Consider the following 26,195-nt stretch of genomic DNA (forward strand, 5'->3'; position numbering starts at 1 on the left):
AACATCCCTCTGAAGAAGGTTTTCTGTGCACTAAAATGTCCTGTGCTTGTTGGGACATTGGCACCTTGGGTCAAGAGGAGTGGACACCCTTCGTAGAACTTCAAGATCTCCATTAGGTTTCCCGTCACTGTGGATAGTTTGTTGATCTGTGGAGCGTCCCTCTCTCCCTCTTCAGGCAGCCAGGAAGGCTTCTGCATGATGTGCAGAATGGAAGCGCATGTTAACAAGGTCCTGCATTCCTCAGCCAGTGCCATCGAGCCTTGGGCGGTTGTCAGAGTTCTCACCCGTAAGCCATTTCAGGTACTTTGACATGTTTTACGCCATTCTCATAGGAGAGAACTAGTAACTTGTTTCTTAGAAACAGGCAAACATTTCCAGCATGGCAGGCATGAGGACGCCCACGAGTTCTTACACTGCACTGTGGATGGCATGCAGAGAGCTTGTCTGAGTGGAAACAGCGAGTAAGTACAAGCAAATTGTCTTTCCAGCGTTCCAGAGCCCTTTGGACTCCTTGATGTACTCTCCTCAAGGAAAACTATGCCCAGGGCTTTCAGACAAAGCCAGACTCTTGGAGGAGATAACTCTCTGTCTTCCCATTTGTTTCCAGCGTGGACACCTCTTCTCAGTCAACTACCATCATCCATCAGATCTTTGGGGGCTTTCTGAGATCCAGAGGTACTTTTCCACAGCTACTGCTCTCCTTGGAATCATCTGTGCCCTTCTGTCTGCCTGTGACAAACAGCTGATCGTGTGATTGGCGCAGTGGGTGTGAAGAGCATAACCCTGCACAGACTTCCCCTCTTGCTGAACATTTCCATTTGGTTTCCTGGTCCATCAGCAATTACCGGGCTTTGTTGGCAGCGCAAACCCAAAAGATGCGGCTCCTGCTGCAGGAGGTGGCTTGGCTGAGGCGGGAGCTCTGCAGCGCGAGGAAGGTGAGGGTGCATTTGGGGAAGGAGGTTTGGCTGGGCAGAACCGCCGAGAAAGCCTCCTTGGGCTTGTTGGTGGGCTCGGACTGCTGACCGTGCTGTTTCTCAACCCAGGCAGCGTCCAAGGCGGCTTTGGAAGTCTCCGTGGAGATGTCTGACTGGGCACTGCAGAGCGCTGGTATGGACACAAGCAGCCCAGCCGTGCTCCCGGCGCTGCTCTCCAAAGCGGCAATGAGGACAGGACTGAAAAATGAGGAGCTGGCAGCGGCCTCACGAGTTGCGCCTGAGCACCGCGTCCTCCTGATCTGTGGCCTCTTGCAGTCATCTGCCCTCCCTTCCTTCCAGGTGCCACCATCGACACGCAGAGAACTTCCCAGACCTACGGCTGCCAAGGGAAGTGGAGCTGCAGGGTTTTATGGCTGTTTTGTGCTGCCAGCTCTCCTGAGGCTGTTCTGCAGTTACCACAGAATCAGAGAAAGGTTGGGGTTGAAAGGAACCTCTGGAGATCATCTAGTCCAACACACCTGCTAAAGCAGGTACATCTAGAGTAGGGTCACCAGAACAGACCACACGGGATCGTGTCCAGGCGGCTCTTGAATGTCTGCAGAGAAGGAGACTCCATAACCTCTCTGGGCAGCCTGTTCCAGTGCTGTGTCACCCTGAGGGTGTAAAGAAGTTTCTCCTAAAATTCAGATGGAACGTTCCATTATTCAGCCTGTGCCCGTTGCCCCTCATCCTTGATACAGAGAATTAACTAATTAACACTTAACTAATTAATACCTAGAGAACTAACGCTTAAGGAGCTAACGCTTAGAGAGCAAACTCTGTGCCCAGGGCTGGCTGCGCGGCCCCTGAGGGACCCAAGCAAGGAGGAGCTGGCTGAGATCTGCAGCGGTGAGCAGGGAGTGTGCTCGGGAGGGGATGCCTGGGGGTCTCGGCAGACGTGGGAGGTCATCTGGGCTCTGCTGCTTTCTGTTGCAGCCATTCAGCCCTTGGAGGAGGACAGTGAACCCTCCATCTGCTCCCTGGCAGCTCAGACCATCCTCATCCTGAGCAACGCAAGGGAGCAGTCAAGAGCGCGATGGACCCTGCGAGCCCTGTGCTGCTGGCCCCGCTAAGCCCGGCAGAGGTGCAGCTCTTCTCCGGAGAAGGGCTGGATTTTAATAAAGCTGGAGGAGAACGCCAAAGCCCTGGTGTCCTTCAGATGTGCAGCGCCCTGAGCGTGCTGAGCAGACGGTGCCGTTCCTGGCCTCTCCCGCTGCCGCAGGACGTCTGTCCCTCAGCACAGCCTGGTTCCAGGCGTAGTTACGGTGCCGGCGGGCGGGCGCTCGCTGGCCCCCAGGCCCTGCCCTGTGGCGCGCAGGCAGGGGAGGCGGATGGCCGTGCGGGTACGGCAGGCATGGGGGCAGCACAGACACGCAGGTTTAGAGTGGGGCTGGTCCCAGCGCCTCAGGAGCTGTTTCCCACCGTTTTGCCCTCAGCTCCTGCCATTCCCCGAGGCTTTCCACAGCGCCGTCTCAGCGAGCGAGACCCTCGGCTCCGGGCTGCCGGGCCTCGTCTCTCACGCTGCCCTCCCCTCATCGCCAGCAGCTGCCGCCTGGCGCTTTCGCCCTTTCCTGGAGACGCTTTCCCAGCGGCACTGCCGGGCTGAGCCGGGGCAGTGGCGGGTTCATAGAATCACAGAACGGTTTGGGTTGAAGGGCCCTCCCCAGCTCCCCCAGTGCCCCCCCTGCCATGAGCAGGGACATCTGCACCAGCTCAGGTTGCTCAGAGCCCCGTCCAGCCTGGCCTGGGATGTCTCCAGGGATGGTTCATCCACCACCTCTCTGGGCAACCTGGGCCAGGCTCTCACCACCCTCAGGGCCAACAATTCCTTCCTCATGTCTGGCCTCAATCTCCTCTCTTTTAATTTAAACCATCACCCCTTGTCCTGTCTCAACAGACCCTGCTAAAAAGTCTCTCCCCATCTTTCTTCTTGGCCCCTTTTAAGTACCAAAAGGCCGCACTAAGGTCTCCCCGGAGCTTCTCTTCTCCAGCTGAACACCCCAGCTCTCTCAGCCTGTCCTCCCAGCAGAGCTGTTCCAGCCTCGGGCCGTTTCGGTGGCTCCTCTGGCCCCTCTCTGGCAGGTCCATGTCTGTCCTGTTCTTAGGGCTACAGAGCTTGACACGGGACTCCAGGTGGGGTCTCACCAGAGAGGAGACCTGCTGGCCACTCTCCCTTTGATGCAGCCCAAGGTACGATTGGCCTTCTGGACTGCAAGTGTGCATTGCCAGCTCATGGCCCGTCTTTCATCCCCCAGCACCCCCAAGTCCTTCTCCGCACGGCTGCTCTCAACCCCTCCATCCCCAGCCTGGACTGGTACCCGGGCTTGCCCCGACCCAGGTGCAGGACCTCGCGCTTGGCCTTGTAGAACCTCATGAGGTTTGCATGGAACCACTTCTCGAGCTTGTCCAGGTCTCTCTGGATGGATCCCGGCCCTCAGACGTGTCACCTGCAGCGCTCAGCTTGGTGTCATCCGCAAACTCGCTGCGGGTGCGCTCGATCCCACCGTCTGTGTCGCTGATGAAGGTTTAACCAGTACTGGCCCCCGTACGGACCCCTGAGGGACACCACTTGTCACCGGCTGGTCAGTTTGGGATGCCCTGACTCTGTGCCCCCCCAGCCCCAGGGGGTGTGGCTGAAGAACCAGTGGCCATCGGGGAGGACCCCTGGCTCCTGGCCCGGCACAGCCAGGGGGTGCTGACCCCCCAGATCCGCAAACCAGGGACGGGGGCACCTACGGCTGCTGGGCAGTCACTGAGCTGGGGGGGCGCTGACCGAGTGCCGGCTGGAGATCCGGGGTGCAGGGGTGTCCCCCATACCTGAGGGAGGTACCTGATATCTGGGGGGCACCCTGGGCTCTGGGGGAACCCTGGGACCTGGGGGGGCAGTGGCAGTCCCCCAGCATGTGCCTCTCCCTGCACAGTGCCCCAGCGAAGGTGATAGTGAAGCAGGACAGGGCAGGAGGGGCGTGATTTCTGGGGACCTTGGGGGCTTTGGGAAGGGTTAATTGGAGGGCTTAATTGGTGGGGTAGTTTGGGGTGTGTTTAATTAGGGGCTGTGCTTTTGGGGGGGTTGCATGTCTAGCTTTGGGGTGTTTAATTTTGGAGGTGCACTTAATATTGGAGGGAGTTTAATTTGGGGATTGTTTAATATTGGGGGTGTCTAATTCTGCAGATGTGTGTTTAACTGAGGGGGCTGTGAATAATTGGGGTTTGTTTAGTTGGGGGGCTTAATTGGGGAGGTGTAGGTTTAATTAGGGAGCTGTATTTAATCGGAGGGGCTGTGTTTTACTGGGGGGTGTTAAATTACGGGGTGCTTTATTAGGGGCATTAATCCTGGGGCTCCATTTTGGGGGTGCAGCACTCCCTGGGATGCCCTCCCCGCCCAGGGCCAGAGGTGCACGGGGTCGGGGGGTGACGGTGGCACCGGCCGCGCCAGCAGCAGGAGGTCGGGGAGCGGGAGGCCGGGGCTGGGGGCTGCAGTGGCCACTGTCACCTGGTTGGCGGCCTCCCCGCCCTGGGTCACCTGTGGGGACAGGGACGTGGTGAGGGGGGGATGGCGTGGGGGGCAGGGGGATGTGGTGAAGGGGAGACATGGAGGGGGGGCTGTGGGAGGTCGCGGTTGTGGGGACAGGCTGGAGGGGACAGGGCCGGAGATGAGGGGACATGGAGGGAGGGGACAGGGGCAGCGGTGAGGGGACACAGGCAGGGGAGGCAGGGACATGGCTGAGGGGACACAGGGTGGGGGACGGGGCCAGAACTCAGGGGACACAGGTTGGGGGACACAGTCCCATTGCTGAGGGGACAAGTGGGGGACACAGCCCTGAGGTTGAGGGGACACAGGTTGGGGGACACAGTCCCATTGTTGAGGAGACAAGTGGGGGACAGGGCCCCAGGGCTCAGGGGACACAGGTTGGGGGACACGGCCCTGTGGCTGACAGGACAAGCGGGGGACACGGCCCCGGGGCTCAGGGGACCCCGCCGCCCCCCGGGGCCGCCCCTCACGCCCCTCAGCCGCGGGCAGTCGCTCTCCACGAGCGGGCAGGCCCGGCGCTGCCCGGACTCCCCGGGGCAGGGAGCGCGACAGCCGGCCCGGCCGGGGGGCGGCCCCGGGAGGACACGGCCCGGCCGGGGGGCGGCCCCGGGGGGACACGGCCCGGCCGGGGGGCGGCCCCGGGAGGACACGGCCCGGCCGGGGGGCGGCCCCGGGAGGACACGGCCCGGCCGGGGGGCGGCCCCGGCGCTGCTGCTGGCGCTGCCGGGGCGGCCTCGGGCTGCGGGGGAGCGGGACGGGCGGGTCCCGCCCGGGATGGCGCCCGGGGGCGCCGGGCCCTGTCCGGAGCCCGGGACGGCCCTGCCGGGGACGTTCGCGGCTCATGAGGGGCCGGGTCCCTCCCTCAGCGGCCCGGCGGCGCTGCCGTGAGCCCGGGCGGGGACGGGCCTGAGGGGGCGGCTTCTGTGCAACGCCGGGCCGGGAGCAGCGGCGAGGAGCCGGTTCGGCTGCCGGCGGCTCGTTAGCAGCCACCGGGGGCCGTGCCCGGGCATCTCGGTAACTGCCGAGGGGCAGCACGGGCGCTCGGAGGCCGTTGATGCTCGTGAGCTGGGCGCGGCGGGCACTCTGCCCATGGGGGCGGGCAGCGGCGCTGAGCGGGCGCTGCTCTGGCTCTGCCGTTCGTGCTCCTGAGGGGTGGGCACGAGTCTGGAGAGCTCGTTGGCTTCCATGGCGGGGGGTGTCCCGTCCCGGACGCCTGGGTCCCCTGCCCGGGGGGGGCGCCCACCCTGGGGTCCCCAGTGTCCCCCCTTGTCCCGGCCGTGACACTGAGGCCTGCGGGCTCAGCCCGACCCTGGGGCGCTGCCTGGAGCTGGGGGAGCCTGGGGGGGACCCCGAGCCGGTCCCCAGCACCCCCGTGTCCCCACGCGCTCCCCGGCCACACACCCGCTGGCACGTTTGCTCCTGGTGCCCACGCTCCCTGTGCACACACCCCCTTGCACACCCATGGCGGGGAGCAGCTGCGGGTTCCCCATCTGCCCCCTCCCAGCCTCCTGGTCCCCTCCCGATGCTGGGGGGGCTGTGACTAATTGGGGGTGAGTTTAATTTGGGGGGCTGTGTTTAATTCCGGAGCTGTATTTAGTTGGAGGGGGCCGTATTTAATTGTGGGGGGCCGTATTTAATTGTGGTCTGTGTTTACTTGGGGGGGCTGTGTTTAATTTGGGGGTTGTGTTTAATTAGGGAGCTGTATTTAATTGGGGGGGGGCTGTATTTAATTGTGGTCTGTGTTTAACTGGGGGGGCTGTGTTTAACTGGGGGGGCTGTGTTTAATTAGGGAGCTGTATTTGATTGGAGGTGGCTGTATTTAATTGTGGGGGGCTGTATTTAATTGCGGGGGGCTGTATTTAATTGTGGTCTGTGTTTAAGTGGGGGGGCTGTGTTTAATTCCAGAGCTGTATTTAGTTGGAGGGGGCCGTATTTAATTGTGGTCTGTGTTTAACTGGGGAGGTGGTGTTTAATTTGGGGGGTGTGTTTAATTAGGGAGCTATATTTGATTGGAGGTGGCTGTATTTAATTGTGGGGGGCCATATTTAATTGAGAGCTGTGTTTAACTGGGGGGGCTGTGTTTAACTGGAGGGTGTGTTTAGTTAGGGAGCTGTATTTAATTGTGGGGGGCTGTATTTAATCGAGAGCTCTGTTTAACTGGGCTGTGTTTAATTGGAGGGTGTGTTTAATTAGGGAGCTGTATTTAATTGGAGGGGGCCGTATTTAATTAATTGTTATGAAACCAAAAGAAGCAGCAATTCTGCATTGTAAAGCACACCAATCTGAGCAAACTGATAGTGTTAAAGGAAATCACAAAGCTGATCCAGTAGCAAAAATGGGAGCAAACGAGAAAGTAATGGGAGCATTAATTCCTCAAATGACAATAAATATGGGTGAAAAGCACTCCTCACTGGAACTGCTGTATTTACGTTAACACCTTCTATATCTCCTCCTCTGCCTTTCTTTTTTTTCCCTATTCTCTAGCTATTCTCTTTCCAGAAACCTCTCCAAGGCAGGAATTATTCCAAATCACAGAATGCTTAGGTTTGAAGAGAGCCCTTGTCTCACTCATCTTGTCTCGCTCTCCTGCTCAGGGCAGGGTGAACCAGGGGAGGTTGCTCAAGGCCTCCACCCAGCTTTGCATCATCCTCAAAGGCGCTGAAAGTGTACTGTGTTACATCATAGAGCTGGAGAATAAAGACGTTCAACAGTCTTGGCCGAAATGCTGGTCACTGAGAGATGACGCTGGTAACTGTCTGCTCGGAGGACTTTGTATCACTCATGATATTTGGGTTTGATGGTTCAGCCAATCCCCACCCAGCATCCACTTCTTGAGCCCCATCAGCACCACTCTGCCCAGAAGCACACCATGGCTGAGGCCTTGCAAACGCCCTGCACACAACATGCCTTTCTTGCCCCTCTCCATTGGGGTTCAGCAATCCCTTCCTTGTCCTTCACATTCCTGGAAATGGCTGCAGGAGGACATGTCCCATCCCCTTCCCAGGGAGGGAGGTAGGGTGGCCAGCCTGTTATTCTCTCAGTTCCTGTTTGTGCTCTTCTTGATGGGTTTGAGGTCTGCATTCTCTAAGTACCCCAGATCCATTCTGGTGTCTATGGCATTTTTGAAAGCACAATATGGAATCACGGGCAAGGGTGACATAGCAGACAGGAGCACTTGCAATGAGCCTGTCCAAGGCAGCTGAGATCAATCTCACTGGGCCACTGGGGTTTGTTCCTGGAGTCACACACAGAAATGTCAGGGTTCCATCAAGCATCCATATCTGAGCTGGCCTCATCGGCTTCTCATGGACCCAGGGATGCTCAGAGCCTGTTCCTTTTCAACACAGAGGCAGGATTCACAGTGTCTCTATGGGCTCCTGTTGCCACTCCCAAAGGACGGGAGGCACCTCAGCCTTGTGGTGTGTCACCCTGCTCTGCACTCATCTGAGATGTCCCACGTCATGAGGAATGGACACAGGGACCTCAGTTCAAGGAAGAAGATCCCAGTGGGTTGTTTCCCATGGGCTGTTACTCCCAATTTGAGTGACATCGATGTTTGTCCCACAGGCCTTCCTGGCACTCCCAGGAATAGCTGATGGCATTTCTGCTCACTCGTGTTCATCTCACGTCATGTACATTATGTGCATGCTCATATCTCATCTGAACAATGCAAACATGGACTTCTGACCTACTCATTCAGGAAAAAATTCTCAATCTGGTGTGACAGCCCAGTGCTGGAAAGGGAGGTTGTGAGGGGCCAGTCCATGACGATGCCCTGGGGCAGCTTCCGTGGGGTGTCCAGTGCACAGGGGCACAGCCCAGCCCCTGCTCTGCTGGTCCTGCAGGTCTCTGGCAGGAGGCCTGGCTGTGAGAGGACACTGCTGAGTGCCCAGCCCTGCACACACACACTGTGCAGCTGGACACTGGTGTTTGCATCTGCATGTCGCTTCAGCATGTTCTACAGAGAAGCTTGGAAGAAGAGCTAAACCTTCAGGCCCTGCCCATAGGAGATCACCTTCATTATGGAAAGGCTGTTGTGAGGCCAGCTCTGTCACAGCAGTGCCCATGGCCTGTCCCTGCCTGCGCTCACAAGACTGACACACAGCAGGACGGTGACCAGGGTGCCAGAGCACTCAGGCCTTGCACCAACACAAGGGATGAGAAGGAGAGTGTGGGAGTGGAACGAGAACAGCTCTGGAAGGCCAAGCGCTGGTGCTCCCTGGCAGGGCTGCCAGGCTGGACTCTTTTCCCCTCCTCCCATGCACACAGGAACTGTCCCTGCAGCTCCAAACAGGCCTTGCAGGAAGGATATAGTGAAAAACAAGTCACTACAGGATGCTTTATTTTGTTTAAGAGAAAAGGAGAGCACGGCTCCTCATTTACACAGCCAGTGGTTAAAAAAGAAAAGCAGACAGAGATTTAGAAAGGGAATGACAATGTTATCACAATAAAAACCAACTTCAATAAAAACAGAAAATACAAGTGAGAGGCTGGACCTGTAACTAGTTACATTAAAACTGCTATGTAGAAGGAGAGAAGCAGTTTATTGCTTCAGAAAACACAGAGATATGAGTTTCCAGAGGGCATCCTTGAGCTCCTGTTTCCTCATGCTGTAGATGAGGGGGTTCACTGCTGGAGGCACCACCGAGTACAGAACAGACACCACCAGGTCCAGGGATGGGGAGGAGATGGAGGGGGGCTTCAGGTAGGCAAATATGCCAGTGCTGACAAACAGGGAGACCACGGCCAGGTGAGGGAGGCATGTGGAAAAGGCTTTGTGCCGTCCCTGCTCAGAGGGGATCCTCAGCACAGCCCTCAAGATCTGCACATAGGACAGCACGATGAACACGAAACACAAAAAGAACAAACAGACACCAAAAACAACAAGCCCAGATTCCCTGAGGGAGGCATCTGAGCAGGAGAGCTTGAGGATCTGGGGGATTTCACAGAAGAACTGGTCCAGGGCATTGCCCTTGCACAGTGGCAGTGAAAATGTATTGGCCGTGTGCAGCAGAGCATGGAGAAACCCACTGGCCCAGGCAGCTGCTGCCATGTGAACACAAGCTCTGCTGTCCAGGAGGGTCCCGTAGTGCAGGGGTTTGCAGATGGCAACGTACCGGTCGTAGGACATGATGGTGAGAAGAGAATACTCTGCACCAATTAAGAAACATACAAAGAAGACCTGGGCAGCACAACCTGCAAAGGAAATGACCCTGGTATCCCACAGAGAGTTGGCCATGGATTTGGGGACAGTGATGGAGATGGAGCCCAGGTCGAAGAGGGCGAGGTTGAGCAGGAAGAAGTACATGGGGGTATGGAGGTGCTGGTCACAGGCTATGGTGGTGATGATGAGGCCGTTGCCCAGGAGGGCAGCCAGGTAGATGCCCAGGAAGAGCCAGAAGTGCAAGAGCTGCAGCTCCCGTGTGTCTGCGAATGCCAGGAGGAGGAACTGGGTGATGGAGCTGCTGTTGCACATTTGCTGTATCTAAGCATGGGCACTGTCATAGGAGGAAAAGATAGTGACAATTTAGGGGAGACTTCTCTGGGAAAAACCAAAGCCATTTCCCACAGACCCTCCCAGAAAAAGACCCTTTTCTTTTTCCAGGAGAACATCCTGTCTAGAGCCCTCGTCAGTGCGTGACGAGTGTGCAATGAAGAGCAGGGTCTCTGCCCAGGGGCTCTTGAGGAGTCAGCCTGAGCCTGTGTGATGGGTGGGGCAGGGGCCAGTCCTGGGGTTCAGCTTTGTCAGATGGAACCGCTCCTGGTGCAGAAGGGACTGTCAGCATCTGTACCCGCAGGGCTGAGAAACTGAGTTTGAGAGGTTTGGCGTTTCTACAGCTCCTTCTCCCCTCCCACCCTGGGGAGTGTTCTTGGGTGTCAGAAACCCTCAGCATTTCTGCTGCACTCAGGGAGAACAGAGCGAGTCCTGGGAGACCAGAGGATGCCTGTGGGTCAGTGCAGAGTGAGGGCAGCTGCTCTGTCCCTCTGTCTTGCTGCAGCTGCCCTGGGCTGGCACCTTTCTGAGATGGAGGCTGATCACACTGCTTTCATGTTACCCTGAAAAGCCACCAGGCACTGCTGAGAGCAGAGGGATCCACCTCAGACCATGACACGTCTCACCCTCTCCTAAGGTCTCAGCCTATTTAGCTCAGGATACACACGGCTCATTTCACAAACCAAACAGCATTTTGTCTGTCACAGCTTCTCCTTGGAGCCTTCAGATACCACACAGATGCTGTAGGACCGCTTTGCATCCTGAAGGATAGTTCAGAGCATCTATGGAAACCCCCAGGAGATATCCAAGTGTCCTAATGATGCCATTTGATTCAGGGAGACTCAGCTCATTCCCCAGCCCCACACACTGCATTGCCCACAGCCCCACAGGGCAGAGCAAAGCTGGGACACGTGTTCCCATGGACACAGCTGCAGGAAAGGACCCACAAGATCAGGCTGTGACTCTGCAGCTGAAACTCCCATCCCCAGAGAGCCTGACAGCAAGAACCAGATCACACCAACAGTGACCCAGAGCAGTGGAGCAAGAAGGAAACTGCGGTGAGGGTGGGTGTGAGAGAGGCCAGGGCAGAGGCAGCCGGGCACTCAGACAGCGTCACCCTTCCCCAGCTGTGCAGCCACCTCCCACACACCAGCATTGCCGGGCAGCTGCTCTCAGCCCCTGTGCTCTGCAGAGGGAACTGGAGCTCTGGCTGCACAGGAGCTGCTTCATGCCCTGGAGCCCCCGGCCCTGAGGGCAGAGGCTTTGCTGGGTGGGAGAGGAGGCGAGGGGGCTGCTCACAGGAGGGATCTGCACTGCGGGGATCATACGGAGTTTTCTGTGTTCTCCCTCCCAGAACAATTCTGAGTTTAGTTTCCCCTCATTTCTGATCATTTCCCTGCTGCCTGGAGATTCTCCTCCTGGGAGGTGTTTCCCTGTCCATGTCTCTTCCCTGTCAATGCTCACAGACCCCATCCCACCCTCTGTGCCCTCACCCTGGCCCTACAGATCCTGCCTGTTCACAGGGCACTGCCTGGGGGCATCTTCCTGTTTGCAGGTTGGACAACAGGACAGGTCAGACTAAGGCTGACGGGTTCAGCAGATGTGATGCTGGTGCTGTGCACAGGCAGAGCAGCGGCTGAAGGGATGTTATGAGGCTTCTGGCAGATATACCGATCACTTAAAGTTGCAGTTCAGGAGTCTCAGTTGCTTTTTTATGCAGGAGGGCTCATTTTCCTTCTCTCTTTTCCTGTACCCCTCACCGCTTCGGATAGGAAACTGAAAAGAAAGGCTCAGGAAAGCTCCCTATCTGTCTGGTAATCCTTGCATTGATCTTCTCTTTGAGGCATCCCCTTGGAAAAATCCTGGGGGTGATCTGGAGCTGTGTCCAGCCCTGACCCACACAGCATCCACTCCACAGCAGAAGCACCTTTCCTGCCCTGATAGGGGTCGCTCCTTCCCCCCACAGCTTCTCCCCACAGCACCGTGGGGATCTCTCCGGGCAGGCTGAGCGCTGACCCTGGCAGGCGGCAGAGTCCCTGCCCCGGCACAGCCCTGGGGTGCAGGGACCCTGCTCTGCAGGACAGCCCTGGGCACCCCTGGGTGCTCACCCTGCTTCACAGCTGTTCAACATTGCCTGACAAGAGCCTCCTTCTCACAGATCCCTCAAGCTGTGCCTGTGCTAACTTGAGGAGATGCCTCCAGGAGCTGCAGTTGCATTGTCCTGCACCCAGAGACTTACCATGGCAAGGGCTGCAAAGATTTCTCCTCCAGTGAGCTCTCAGTCATCCTCCCCATCCTGACCACCTTTCATCTCTCTCTGCCTTGCTCATCTCCCTGAGATCCCCAGGCAGAGCCCTCAGCCCTGCTGCGCTTTGCAGAGGAGCTGCTCCTGGGCAGAGCTGTCTCTCTGCAGCGCTGCCGCTTGCCATGAGCTCCCTCTGTCCCAGGAGCCCAGCCCAGCTCAGCAGCACAGGAGCAGCCCATGATGTCCCTTCCTCTGTCCCCTCTGGGCTCCCTCCAGCTGTCCCTGGGGCTCCAGGGGCACATCCTTTGAAACAACCTCAAGTAATCAGTGATGTTGATTCTCTCTCCTCTGCACAGACACTTCTTGCCAGCATTGTGTTCTTTGTGTTAAAAAATAAACTGGTGTGACAATCGTCTTTTCGTGTCCCATCATTAGACAGGACACCAGGAAGGTTACAGCAAAGGATCTAATTTCTCCAAGCTGGAAGGGGGAAATCTTCATTTGAAGGAGTTTAGGCATTTTATTCTGGTTTTATACTCCTAGGTCTAGAGAGAAATTCAGCAATCTTTGGCCATCTCATGTCTGTGCTCTGAAGCAAAGCATTTGCACGCATGGGATCTTGGACACTTGGTACCAGGTTTCCATGGGGCGACTCAGAGGTTTCCTGGTGCCACAGCTGGGGTGGTACAGCCCAGATGTGAGGCAATGTCCTCAGCCAGGGACCTGACTGGGGGAGCTGGAGCTGTCAGTGTTACAGACAGAGCTGTGACACGGATGGAATAAACTGCCAAGGCAGGGTGGCAGAAGTTAGTTCATCTGGTCTTCAAGCACAGCAGCCTCCAAGCACAGCAACAGTCCAGAGCAAAACTCTGTCTAGACCTGTAAGGCAATTCAAGGGCCTCATAATGAGCTGTTCCTAGTTCAGGAAAGGAGAAACAAAGACACCTTGTGGCCACTCATTGATTTAATAATGGAAAGAAGTGATATTCTCTGTGTCTCTTGTCCTCCATTTTCACCAGCAAGGTCTCCCAGGCCTCTGTCACTGGAGGCAGAACAACCAGCAGTGGATGGGGATCAAGCCAGGGGTCGCTGGAGCTAACACAATCCTTTCCAGTCTATGGGACAGGAGGGGCAGCATCCCAGGAGCTGAGACAGCAGGACCATGTCACAGTGAGGCCACTCTCCACCTTCTTGGAAAGCTCATGGAGACTGGGGGCACTCCTTGACCACTGGCAGCTCTCACACAGTGTGTGCACCTTTCAAAAATGGCCTATGGGTGAGCAGGGGAACTAAGGGCTGTGCCCCAGAGCATGTTCACTGGGACCCCATTTCTGGGTGTGTGAAAGAGAAGGTGACGGGGTTTACCCAGGGTAGGTTGTGCCTGTCCATCCTCTTTGCTTTCTGTGAGGAAAGGACAGGGTTGCAGGACGTGGGGAGAGCAGTGGTGGTCTGTTACCTGGAAGTCAGCAGGGCATTCAGCATCATCCCCCACACTACTCTTGTGTCCAAGGTAGGATATTATGGTCTGCATTGCTATGCAAGTAGATGTGTAAAAACAATCTGGATGGTTGGGCTTGGAAAGGTGCTATAGAAAGGGAGAAACTTTCCAATCCTGAGGACAGTCAAGCCCTGGAAGCTGTTTCCCAGGGGTGCGCATCCACTCTACCCCAGAAAGTGCCCATATATGTGTTTGGATAAAGTCCTGAGTAATCTGGTCTGACCCTGCTTTGATCATGAGGTTGGTCAAGACACCTCCTGATGTCCCTTTGAGCCTGAATGATGCTGTCATTCCATCCCCTTCATGTTTTCCATTTAGACAAAGCTCTCAGGTTCTCTCTGACCACAGAAATAATTTACATGAGGTGCAGGGCTGCTTTACAAGTACCCCCAAAAAGCCCTGACCACAGAAATAATTTACATGAGGTGCAGGGCTGCTTTACAAGTCCCCTCAAATAGCCCTAACCACAAGTTTTGAATCCCTTTCCATTTGTCCTGACACAAGATCTTCTTTTTTGCTGTCTCAATGCCCTTCCAGAAAGAACAGCCCACCTTGCTAATCCTTTCAGAGCAGGTTGTTCAACAGGTGTCAGCATCCATGTATAGACTCTGCACACCAGCCAGACATCAAATCCATTATTACAGAAATGGTGACGAGGCACTTGACCAGCTTCTTGCACCCAGGAATCAGCATTTCTTGTCTGCTGAGATTACAGTGAACATCTAAACTGTAAGTGCAGAGCATGTGAGTCCTCGTTGGGTATCCTGGCTTGTCTCATGACCCATGTGGTGCTTCAGGCTGTGAAGAGAATCAAAACCAACTCTTTGGCTGGGGTAGTTTCATTTTACATGTGCCACACAGGGCAGATGAAGGGAGCTCAGAACTCCAGACTCTGCTGCACAGTTGGGACTTGAGAGACTGGAAATGCAGGTAACAGTGTTGTGTCAGTGCACACCACATAAGCATTCTGGCTTCCTTTGTGCCTTTGTACCAAAGCTCAGCCTGCTCAGATTTTGGAAGGATTGCTTCAAACCTCTGTGACCCAAATCTCTACAACTGTCTCTCCTCAACAGTCTTTTACCCCAGGAAGGGGAAAACTTCCAATGCAGACACCGAGCCAGTGCCCAACCTGCCTGGGGAGCCAGGACAGTTGTGCCACACAACAGCAGCCTCTGAGGGAAGCTGGAGGCGATGGAATGGAAATGGTTTCAACCCAAATCATAGAATCAGAGAATCAGATAATCATACAATCAAAGAATCATAAAATCATTTAGGCTGGAAAAGACCCTTAAGAACATGGATTCCAACCATAAATCAAACACTGTCAAGTCCACCACTAAACCATACCCCAAAGCCCCACATCTCCGCCTCTTTTAAATACCTCCAGCAATGGAAGCCCAAATCCTGAGCTGACAGGACACCATTGGCTGCAGTTAGACACAAAATACCTGTCATGACTGTGAGTTCAGATCTTGCTGGCAGAATGTCTCACACCCCTCACTGAGGAGGGCAGGGTGTTGGGGAGATGGGAGCATGTTTCAGTTTCCCAGATCACAGGACAGAGCCCAAGCCATCCTTCCCTTCAGCTCTGGCATCCCATTTCCTGAGATGAAAAGCTGGTGGGCCTTCTGTGGATAATCATGTTAAAACCCACCAATAATCAATCAAGTGTTTGTGTAATTTGTCTAGCAATGTCAGTTTTTAAAGAAAAAAAAAGTTTAGCATGCTTATATTTAAATATCTGTAAAATGATACTCTGCATCTGTGGTAGCCCCTCTGGCAGTGCCAATCCAATAGGTATTTGCAGCATAAGGTACGATACCCCATCCGGAAGTACATATCTAAGTGGTTCCTATGAAGGGTGGTCTGGCAAAAATCACCCTGTTCCTCCCCAGGTGCACCGACACTGCTCATGTGCCTCTGCAGAGAGTGGCAGAAGCTGGATGCCCTTCTTGGGACAGACTCCTTCCAGGAGAGACACAGCAATGGGGGTAACTCATCAGGTTTTTACGGCACTGCACTCACTATCAGTTTTGACATATTCAGTGTTTTCCTGTGACTACTCTTTCTGCACAAATGATCATAAAAAGACACCCATTTAGTAAGCCATGGTCATAAAGGGGCTGTTATGGACAAGAAAGCTCACCATGAACTCTGGGGAGAGCGAGGAAGTTTATAATAAGCACCAGGAAGAACCAAAGAGCTCAAGGCCTCTTCTGAAGAGCGGGAGGCCCTGAGCAGCAGAGATTGACCATGTGTAGGTATGGGAGAGGGACAGGGCATGTCAGGGAGAAGCAATGAGATGGCTGATGGTTTAGTGAACCCTTACAGCCATGGCTGAGCCCAGAAATGGAAAGCAGTTGTTGTCTGCAGGTGGAGGAGGAATAGGAGCAAGACTTTCCTGGGAATATGGAAGGAAGGAAGAAAGGCCTCTCTTGGGCTAATCATATATGGCAGTGACATTTCCATCTTGTGGGCATGGCTGTGCCTGGGAGATGGGGAATGGCTGCTGCTGGGGGTGGCTGTGCTCAGGCATGGCCAATGAGGTTTCCCTGCTCTGCTCCTCTCTTACACTGCCCAGTCCTGGATGGACCTCAGGAAATATCCATGAACCTGGTGGATGCATGAACATCCTGGAGTGATGGGATATGGATCCAAATAGAGGATTCAAGCAAGTTTGAGACTGGGACATTGAGGTGATTGGTGACCATTGCCAGGGGTATAAAAGAAGATTGATGAGTTGTGAAGAACTCACAGGCATTTCCAACTCCACAGAAAACCAGAGCCTTGCAGCTAAAGCAACAGCACTTGACATAAAACCCACTCCCAAAACACAAAACACTCACACTGACCACAGGCAAAGCCTTGAAAAACATTTGAGAAAAATATACCAGGTCCCAGGGATCAAGTCTCAGCCATTCTGGTGATAAACATGCATCAAGGGCTGACAGGGCATCAGAGTCACCTCCACATTGCCCTCACCACCTGTAACCAGTGTCTCCAAGTCTTTGCTTCACGAGCCTCCAAGGACAGGGACCTCGACTGGTTGTTTCCTTCACAGCTGTGTCAGTCCTGTCCCTTCATGGGGTCCCAAGCACCCTCAGAAACTTGAGTTCCACTTCTGCCTTTCACTTCATCAGAGGTTTGTTCCTTCTTTCAGCAGCTGCAGTTCAGGATCACGGCAGCAGAGGGCTCATTAACATCCAAAATGCCCTTACAAGCCAAGGCTCTGTGCATCCTTTTCCTAAAGGCTTCAAGTCTGGTCTTGATGATTAGGGAGATTTCAGGAATAGCCAAATAGAGAGCATTTCCATAATAAAGAAGAATAAATCAGTATTTCTTCTATTGTCTTTGCCCCTCTCCCTCCTCCCCGTTTCCCAAAGAGGTGGTATCTTATTGATCTGGAGCATTTTCTGATGAACACAAAACAATATGTGTAGGAAAGTGGGTGCCTGATGCACCACTTGAGTGAGGAGACATGCCAGGACAGCTCAAGAGGAATGACACTCCTCTGGAGCACAAGGCTGTCCTGCAAGGCTTCTCATATTTCCTGAGCTCCTTCACCCTTCAGAGAGACTTCCATGTCACCACCTATATTGGCTGGTGTCCTTCAGTATGTCAAAGTCTTCTCCTCTGGAGCCGACCAGCCTGTGCTCTGCTGCTGGCCTTCCTCCCTCCCCTCTGGTGCCTGGAATCCCACTGTTGCCTGGTCACCACAGCCAAGGTGGACACTGATGTTCACATCCCTCACCAGCTCTTCTTTGTTTCCCAGTTCCAGATCCAGGTGAGCATCACCCTTGTTGTCCCACCAGGCAGCCACGTTAAGCAGTCGGCCCAAGATCTTCTGGACTGTTGATACCCACTGCTTTGCCTGGCCAGTGAATGCCAGGGCAATTACAGTTCCCTATAGGAACCTGCTCATTTCCTGGTGACTTCCTCAGGTTGCTGACAGAAGATCTTTTCCATTTCTTCTCCATGATCAAGTAGTTTGTAACACCCAACACATTGTCACCGTCTACTGGGTTTACATGGCAAAGTCTTGTAACTGGGGATGAGTGTGGGCGTGCTACAGTTGTCACCTCTCTGAGAAGACAACGGGAGTTTGACCGGCATCAGGCAGAGCCAATTTCAGCTGGCTCCAAGATGGACCCACTCCTTGCCCAGTCTGAGCCACTCAGGGATGCTGGCAGCACCTCTGTGATATTGTATTTGAGAAAGGGTAAAAAACACTGCACAACAGCAGGTGGGAGAGAGGAGGGAGGAAATGTGAGAGAAAAATTGCTGCAGACACCAAGGTCATATCCCATGGGACCCAAGCAGGTCCCTCAGCAGGCCAAAGCCTGCTCTCCTGAAATCCTGCTCTTTGCCTTGTTATCATCTCCCAGGAGCCTCAACTCCACTTTCCCATCCCTGACTGTTCCATCCCTGACCAACCCTTTCTGGTTTGTAAGTGTGAAGTCCCACAGGGCACCTCACCTCACTGACTCCTCAGCCACCCGTGTCAGGAAGATGTTGTCCATGAGCTCCAAAACCCTCCTGGATGGCTGGTACCTTGCAGCTATTGGGATATCTTAGGTCTGCCATGAGGACACGGCCCTGGAAACACGAGGCTTCTTTCATTTGTCTGAAAGAGGCCTCATCTAATTCCTCTTCCTCATCAGTGAGTCAGTAGCTGATGTCCACCCACCACAACATTGCCCATGTTGTTCTGCCCTCTCACGCTGAGTCCTCAACTTTCATCTGGTATTCTCTGTCCCCAGGCAGAGCTCCACACATTCCTGATGTTCTCCCACATGAAGGGAAACTTCCCCTCTAAGTCCAGAGCTCTGGCATTATGAGCACTAGCCCCCCAAGAAAGCAAAGTTTCTCCTGCAGGTGATATTCGTAGTGTCCTGTAACTCCTCATGATGTTATCTTGGGAGAGACGCTCTCATCAGGATAAACCGTCTGCATGTAAACACTAACAGCTGGAGCTCCTTCTCCCCTTGGCTGTGGCTGTTGTCTCCAGCTCTGATGCCTGTGAGGAGACACCTTGTCCTTACAGCACAGGGGCCTCATGGCCTCCTTGTCCCCAGCCAGGAACCTGGGAGGTGTGGGACCATAGTCCTGCCCTTGGCCTTGCACAGCCCCACATCACACTGTCCCAGGAAGGGCCCTGGGCAACGTGGGAGGGACAGGATCTGCCTTCCCAGGGTTGGGGGTCAGGGCTTGGCCCTTTCGTTAAATGAAACACATCCAGGTTTACTCAGCATCAGAGAGACCTTCACCTTGCTTGTCCTGACCTGTCATCTCTGCCTCCAGTTTTCTTCTCTAACCAGACCCTGGGGTCAGTTCCTCAATAGTGTTCCTCAGGGGCATCCATTAACATTACAAGAAACTTTGGAGTTTGAATCTGACTTGGACTTCTTCAGAGGTTTCTTCAGCTTCCTCCAGGGTCTGAAGTTCATGGACTCAGCACCAAAGCCACCAGAGGGGTCATTAAAGTGCCTTGGGCTGCTCCTGTGCTGCTGAGCTGGGCTGGGCTCCTGGGACAGAGGGAGCTCATGGCAAGCGGCAGCGCTGCAGAGAGACAGCTCTGCCCAGGAGCAGCTCCTCTGCAAAGCGCAGCAGGGCTGAGGGCTCTGCCTGGGGATCTCAGGGAGACGAGCAAGGCAGAGAGAGATGAAAGGTGGTCAGGATGGGGAGGATGACTGAGAGCTCACTGGAGGAGAAATCTTTGCAGCCCTTGCCATGGTAAGTCTCTGGGTGCAGGGCAACGCAGCTGCAGCTCCTGGAGGCATCTCCTCAAGTTAGCACAGGCACAGCTTGAGGGATCTGTAAGGAGGGGGCTCTTGTCAGGCAATTTTGAACAGCTGTGAAGCTGGGTGAGCACCCAGGGGTGCCCAGGGCTGTCCTGCAGAGCAGGGTCCCTGCACCCCAGGGCTGTGCCGGGGCAGGGACTCTGCCGCCTGCCAGGGTCAGCGCTCAGCCTGCCCGGGGAGATCCCCACGGTGCTGTGGGGAGAAGCTGTGGGGGGAAGGATCGACCCCTATCAAGGCAGGAAAGGTGCTTCTGCTGTTAAGGGGGTGCTGTGTGGATCAGAGCTGCTCACATCTCCAGATCACCCCCAGGATTTTTCCAAGTGGATGCCTCAAGCAGAAGATCAATGCAAGGATTACCAGACAGATAGGGAGCTTTCCTGAGCCTTTCTTTTCAGTTTCCTATCCGAAGCGGTGAGGGGTACAGGAAAAGAGAGAAGGAAAATGAGCCCTCCTCCTGAAAAAAGTCACTGAGACTCCTGAACTGCAACTTTAAGTGATGGGTATGTCTGCCAGAAGCCTCATAACATCCCTTCAGCCGCTGCTCTGCCTGTGCACAGCACCAGCATCACATCTGCTGAACCCGTCAGCCTTAGTCTGACCTGTTTTCCAACCTGCAAACAGGAAGATGCCCCCAGGCAGTGCCCTGTGAACAGGCAGGATCTGTAGGGCCAGGGTGAGGGCACAGAGGGTGGGATGGGGTCTGAGTGCTGACAGGGAAAAGACATGGACAGGGAAACACCTCCCAGGAGGAGAATCTCCAGGCAGCAGGGAAATGATCAGAAATGAGAGGAAACTAAGCCGAGAATTGTTATTGGAGGGAGAACAGAGAAAAATCCGTATGATCCCCTGCAGTGCAGATCCCTCCTGTGAGCAGCCCCCTCGCCTCCTCTCCCACCCAGCAAAGCCTCTGCCCTCAGGGCCGGGGGCTCCAAGGCATGAAGCAGCTCCTGTGCAGCCAGAGCTCCAGTTCCCTCTGCAGAGCACAGGGGCTGAGAGCAGCTGCCCGGCAATGCTGGTGTGTGGGAGGTGGCTGCACAGCTGGGGAAGGGTGACGCTGTCTGAGTGCCCGGCTGCCTCTGCCCTGGCCTCTCTCACACCCACCCTCACCGCAGTTTCCTTCTTGCTCCACTGCTCTGGGTCACTGTTGGTGTGATCTGGTTCTTGCTGTCAGGCTCTCTGGGGATGGGAGTTTCAGCTGCAGAGTCACAGCCTGATCTTGTGGGTCCTTTCCTGCAGGTGTGTCCACGGGAACACGTGTCCCAGCTTTGCTCTGACCTGTGGGGCTGTGGGCAATGCAGTGTGTGGGGCTGGGGAATGAGCTGAGTCTCCCTGAATCAAATGGCATCATTAGGACACTTGGATATCTCCTGGGAGTTTACATAGATGCTCTGAACTATCCTTCAGGATGCAAACCTGTACTACAGCATCCTTGTGTTATCCGAAAGCCCCACGGAGAAATGCGGAGCTGCTGTGACAGAGAAAATGCTGTTGGGTTTGTGAGATGAGCAGTTTCCGGGCTATAATTTGGGGTGTTGAGACATTAGGAGAGGGTGAGACATGTCATGGTCCGAGGTGGATCCCTCTGCTCTCAGCAGTGCCTGGTGGCTTTTCAGGGTAACATGGCAGTGTGATCAGCCTCCATCTCAGAAAGGTGCCAGCCCAGGGCAGCTGGAGCAAGACAGAGGGACAGAGCAGCTGCCCTCACTCTGCACTGACCCACAGGCATCCTCTGGTCTCGCAGGACTCGCTCTGTTCTCCCTGAGTGCAGCAGAAATGCTGAGGGTTTCTGACACCCTACAACACTTCCCAGAGTGGGAGGGGAGAAGGAGCTATAGAAACTACAAACCTCTCAAACTCAGTTTCTCAGGTCTGGGGGTACAGATGCTGACAGTCCCTTCTGCAGCAGCAGCGGTTCCATCTGACAAAGCTGAAGCCCAGGACTGGCCCCGGCCCCACCCCATCACACAGGGTCAGGCTGACTCCTAAAGAGCCCCTGGGCAGAGACCCTGCTCTTCATTGCACACTCATCAAGCACCGACCAGGGCTCCAGCCAGGACGTTCTCCTGGAAAAAGAAAAGGGTCTCTTTGTGGGAGGGTCTGTGGGAAATGACTTTGATTTTGCTCAGAGGAGTCTCATCTAAACCGTCACTGTCTTTTCCTCCTTGCACAGGTCCTCATGCCCACAGGCAGCAAATGTCCAACAGCAGCTCCATCACCCAGTTCCTCTTCCTGGCGTTCACAGACACACGGGAGCTGCAGCTCTTGCACTTCTGGCTCTTCCTGGGCATCTACCTGGCTGCCCTCCTGGGCAACGGCCTCATCATCACCACCATAGCCTGTGACCAGCACCTCCACACCCCCATGTACTTCTTCCTGCTCAACCTCTCCCTCCTCGACCTGGGCTGTATCTCCACCACTGTACCCAAATCCATGGCCAATTCCTTCTGGGATACCAGGGCCATCTCATACTCGGGATGTGCTGCACAGCTCTTTTCGTTTGCCTTCTTGATAGTAGCAGAGTATTCTATGCTCACCATCATGTCCTACGACCGCTACGTTGCCATCTGCAAACCCCTGCACTACGGGACCCTCCTGGGCAGCAGAGCTTGTGTCCACATGGCAGCAGCTGCCTGGGCCACTGGGTTTCTCAATGCTCTGCTGCACACGGCCAATACATTTTCACTGCCACTGTGCAAGGGCAATGCCCTGCACCAGTTCTTCTGTGAAATCCCCCAGATCCTCAAGCTCTCCTGCTCAGATGCCTACCTCAGGGAATCTGGGCTTATTGTTGTTGGTGTCTGTGTGTTCTTTTTGTGTTTCATGTTCATTGTGGTGTCCTATGTGCAGATCTTGAGGGCTGTGCTGAGGATCCCCTCTGAGCAGGGACGGCACAAAGCCTTTGCCACGTGCCTCCCTCACCTGGCCGTGGTCTCTCTGTTCATCATCACTGCCATGTTTGCCTACCTGAAGCCCCCCTCCATCTCCTCCCCATCCCTGGACCTGGTGGTGTCTGTTCTGTACTCAGTGGTGCCTCCAGCAGTGAACCCCCTCATCTACAGCATGAGGAACCAGGAGCTAAAGGATGCCCTGAGGAAACTCATGGCTGGATAATTTTCAAAGGCTTTAAACTTCCCATCTTCTGCATATCACTCATGACATAACTCATGACAGGTCCAACCTGTCTTTTTTATATTTCGTCGTTGTAGATGATTTTTTGGAGTTAGGGGAAGGCTTGTTTGGTTTTGCTTTTTTAACTATGATAATACTGCCCACAAAGAAATGTTATTATTCATCCCACTTCTAATTTTCTGTCCACCTTTATAGTTCAAGTGAAAGACCTTGTAAATGAGAAGTTGTGCTCTCTGTGTATTTAAACAAAATAAATGACCCTGCAGTGAACAGTTTGTCTGAGATCTTTCCTCTGCAACCTTTGTGAAGGTCAACATAAGGTGTCTGTCGGCAAAGATGGAGGAAACGGTCCCAGCAGAGCAGCTCTGCCAGGGAGCACCAGCCTTGTTCTTCCCAGAGTCCTTCTCTTTCCACTTCCCCACTCTCCTTCTCAGCCCTTGTGCTGCTGCAAGGCCTGAGGGCTCCCAGGGCTTGGTCACAGTCGACCTGTGTGTCGGTCCTGTGACCAGGACAGGCAATGGGCACTTGTGTGACAGAGCTGGCCTCGGAACAGCATCTCCAGCAGCAAGGGGATCTCCTTAGCACAGTGCCTGAAGGTTTAGATCTTCTTCCAGAGTTGTTTTAAAGAACATTCCTAAGGAACAGACTCTCAAGGGGCTCATTGTTTGGCTTGTTTCTCTGTGGGCTCAGTGTGATGGGATCAGGGTCCCAGTGTGGCTTTCGAGGGACTTCAGGCTGGTTGTTCAGCAGTTGCTTGCTGGTGGCCAGCACCCACGCACATGGTGAATAAGGCAGGGTCCCTCTGAGCACCCTCCGTGGCCACCCAAGAGTTTGTGTAGGACACGGTCAGTGGCAGTGACCACCATCAGCTGGGGCTGCCTCCCAGTCTGGCCAGTACGGCCCCGCAGAGTCACCACAGCCCGGGCACCACAGCCCACTTGATCTACAGAGCAAACCCCCAGCTCGGGGGCTGTGGGGAGCGTGGGGACAGGGTGCAGGAATGGCAGCCAGGCCAGTGCAGGTGTGCTCTCCCTAGGGAAAGGCTTTGTGGGGAGATGGGATGTCCCAGGAGAAGAGCAGGACACAGTGTGTGTGCAAGAGAGACATGGAAACAGTCTGTCGTGCTGCCGGGTGCCAGCTTGGGGCTGTTGCCTCTTGCAGCCACCACACCATTTTGATCATTGTCCTCTCACCAGGGCTCAGAGAGCTTGCTCTACCCCCATGGAAGGACACCAGATGACTAGATCAGAAGTCCAGGTGTGCACTGAGGGGAGATGTGAGCATGGTGGTGGTTTGGTTTGGTTTTTCAGTTTTGAGGGGTGTTCTCAGGTTTTCGGGCTGAGCTCCATGGTCTCACTATAAGCACCCAGGGCAAATCTCGAGAGGCCCCCGTGTACCTGAGGTGTTTGCCTGGGACTGGCAGGTATCAGACAAGACTGATAGAGCCATGTCACTTTTGTCATTTGCAACTAGTATTCAAGACTTGTGCACTTAATTAGATAAGTTTCGGGACTGTAGGTAAAGAGGCAGGTATGTAAAGAGCACTGAGAAGAAGTGATAGAAGAGTTTTCTAGTTATATCATAGAATCATAGAATCATTTCAGTTGGAAGAGACCCTCAGGATCATTGAGTCCAACCATAACCTAACTCTAGCACTAAATCATGTCCCTAAGAAGCTCGTCTAAATGCCTTTTAAACCCTTCTAGGGATAGCGACTCCACACTGCCCTAGGTAGCTTGTTCCAATGCCCAACAACCCTTTCCAGGAAGAATTTTTTCCTAATATCCAATCTGAACCTTCCCTGGCACAACTTGGCGTCATTTTCTCTTGTCCTATCACTTGTTACTTGGGAGAAGAGACCAACACCCTCCATGCTCCAACCTCCTTTCGGGCAGTTGCAGACAGCGAGGTCTCCCCTCAGCCTCCTGTTCTCCAGGCTGAACAGCCCCAGCTCCTTCAGCCACTCCCACCACACTTGTGCTCCAGCCCCTCACCAGATTCGTTGCCTCCTCTGCACTCTGTCTGGTATTTCAATATCCTTCTTATGACGAGAGGCCCAAAACAGAACACAGGATTCAAGGTGCTGCCTCACCGGTTCCAAGTACAGTGGCACAATCACTTCTCTAGTCCTGCTGGCCACACTATTCCTGATACAAGCCATGATGCTGTTGGTGGCCTTTTTAGCCACCTGGGCACATGCTGGCTCATGTTCAGTTGCTGTCAGTCAACACCCCCATGTCACTCTGCCACGCAGCTTTCCAGCCACTCTTCCCCGAGCCTGTAGCGCTGCCTGGGGTTGTTGTGACCCAAGTACAGGACCTGGCACTTGGTCTGGTTAAACCTCAGACAACTGGCCTCAGCCCAATGATCCAGCCAGTCCAGATCCCTCTGTGTGGCCTTCCTTGGTGTCATCTGCAAACTTACTAAGGGTGCACTCAATCCCCTCATCCAGATAATTGATAAAGACATTAAACAGAACTGGCCCCAATACTGAGCCCCGGGGACACCACTTGTGACTAGACAACTGGGTTTGGCTCCATTCACCACAACTCTTTGGGCCCGGCCCTCCAGCCAGTTCTTTATTCATCACAGATACACCATCCAGGCCATGAGCTGCAGCTTCTCCAGGAGATGCTGTGGGATACGGTGTCAAAGGCTTTGCTGAAGTCTAAGTGCACAACATCCACAGTCTTTCCCTCCTCTACTAGTTGGGTCACCTTGTTGTAGTAGGAAATCAGGTTGGTCAAACAGGACCTGCCTTTCACAAGCCCATTTTGACTGGGCCTGATTACATGGTTCTCTTGTAAGTGCTGTGTGATGTTAGCCAAGATCATCTGCTCCACGACCTTCCCCAGCACGGAGGTCAGACTGACAGATCTGTAGGTCCCCAGATCCTCCTTCCGGCCCTTCCTGTAGATGGGCGTCATGTGTGGCAACTGCAGAAAAGTTGTAACAACCAGGTGCAAACTTCAGTGGAGAATCTGATGTAAAGAAAAGTGATGTAACTCTCAGGGGGAGTTTGCTTGGCTTGCTTTCTGAAGCAGAAAGGAGAAGCCATGACCTCCAGGCAATGGGACGGGGGATCCTGTCCCTCACACACGGCTCAGGGCTCTTCCTGGGACCGTGGGATGTGGGTGTGCAAGGCCAAGGGAAGGACAACACTGGTACAGCACCTTCCAGCTTCCCCATGGGGCTGCAAGGAGGCAACGAGGCCCCAGTGCCGTGAGGACAACATGTCTTCTCCCAGGCCTCAGTGGTAGAGACAACTGCCATGGCCAAGGGGACAGAGACCTGGGTTCTCTTGGTCCCTTCCAGCCTCACCAGCGCCCTTTGCCATCTCCATCACAGGCTGTTCTGCACGGTCCTACACCTGCCCCTCTTTCCCTGCAGGCTGCAGACACCCATCTGCTTCCCCACCTGCTCTCACCCCAGCATTTCTGTCCCTTCACTGATGTGTCTGCACCCTCCCTGCCTGTTCTTTGGAGCACAAACCATGGGCTGATCCAGCTCCCTCTGGGTGGC

The 26,195-nt window shown here is 54.6% G+C and overlaps 1 protein-coding gene across 1 annotated transcript; it reads left to right on the forward strand.

Annotated features, from left to right (window-relative positions):
• Nucleotides 1–21,650: 21,650 nt before the first annotated feature.
• LOC135999474 (olfactory receptor 14J1-like) lies at nt 21,651–22,655 on the forward strand. The gene has a single exon (XM_065653038.1). The coding sequence runs from the start codon at nt 21,651–21,653 to the stop codon at nt 22,653–22,655; it is 1,005 nt and encodes a 334-aa protein (XP_065509110.1).
• Nucleotides 22,656–26,195: the final 3,540 nt, after the last annotated feature.

Source organism: Caloenas nicobarica, chromosome 28, assembly GCF_036013445.1.
Source record: "Caloenas nicobarica isolate bCalNic1 chromosome 28, bCalNic1.hap1, whole genome shotgun sequence".
Classification (NCBI taxonomy): Eukaryota; Metazoa; Chordata; class Aves; order Columbiformes; family Columbidae; genus Caloenas; species Caloenas nicobarica.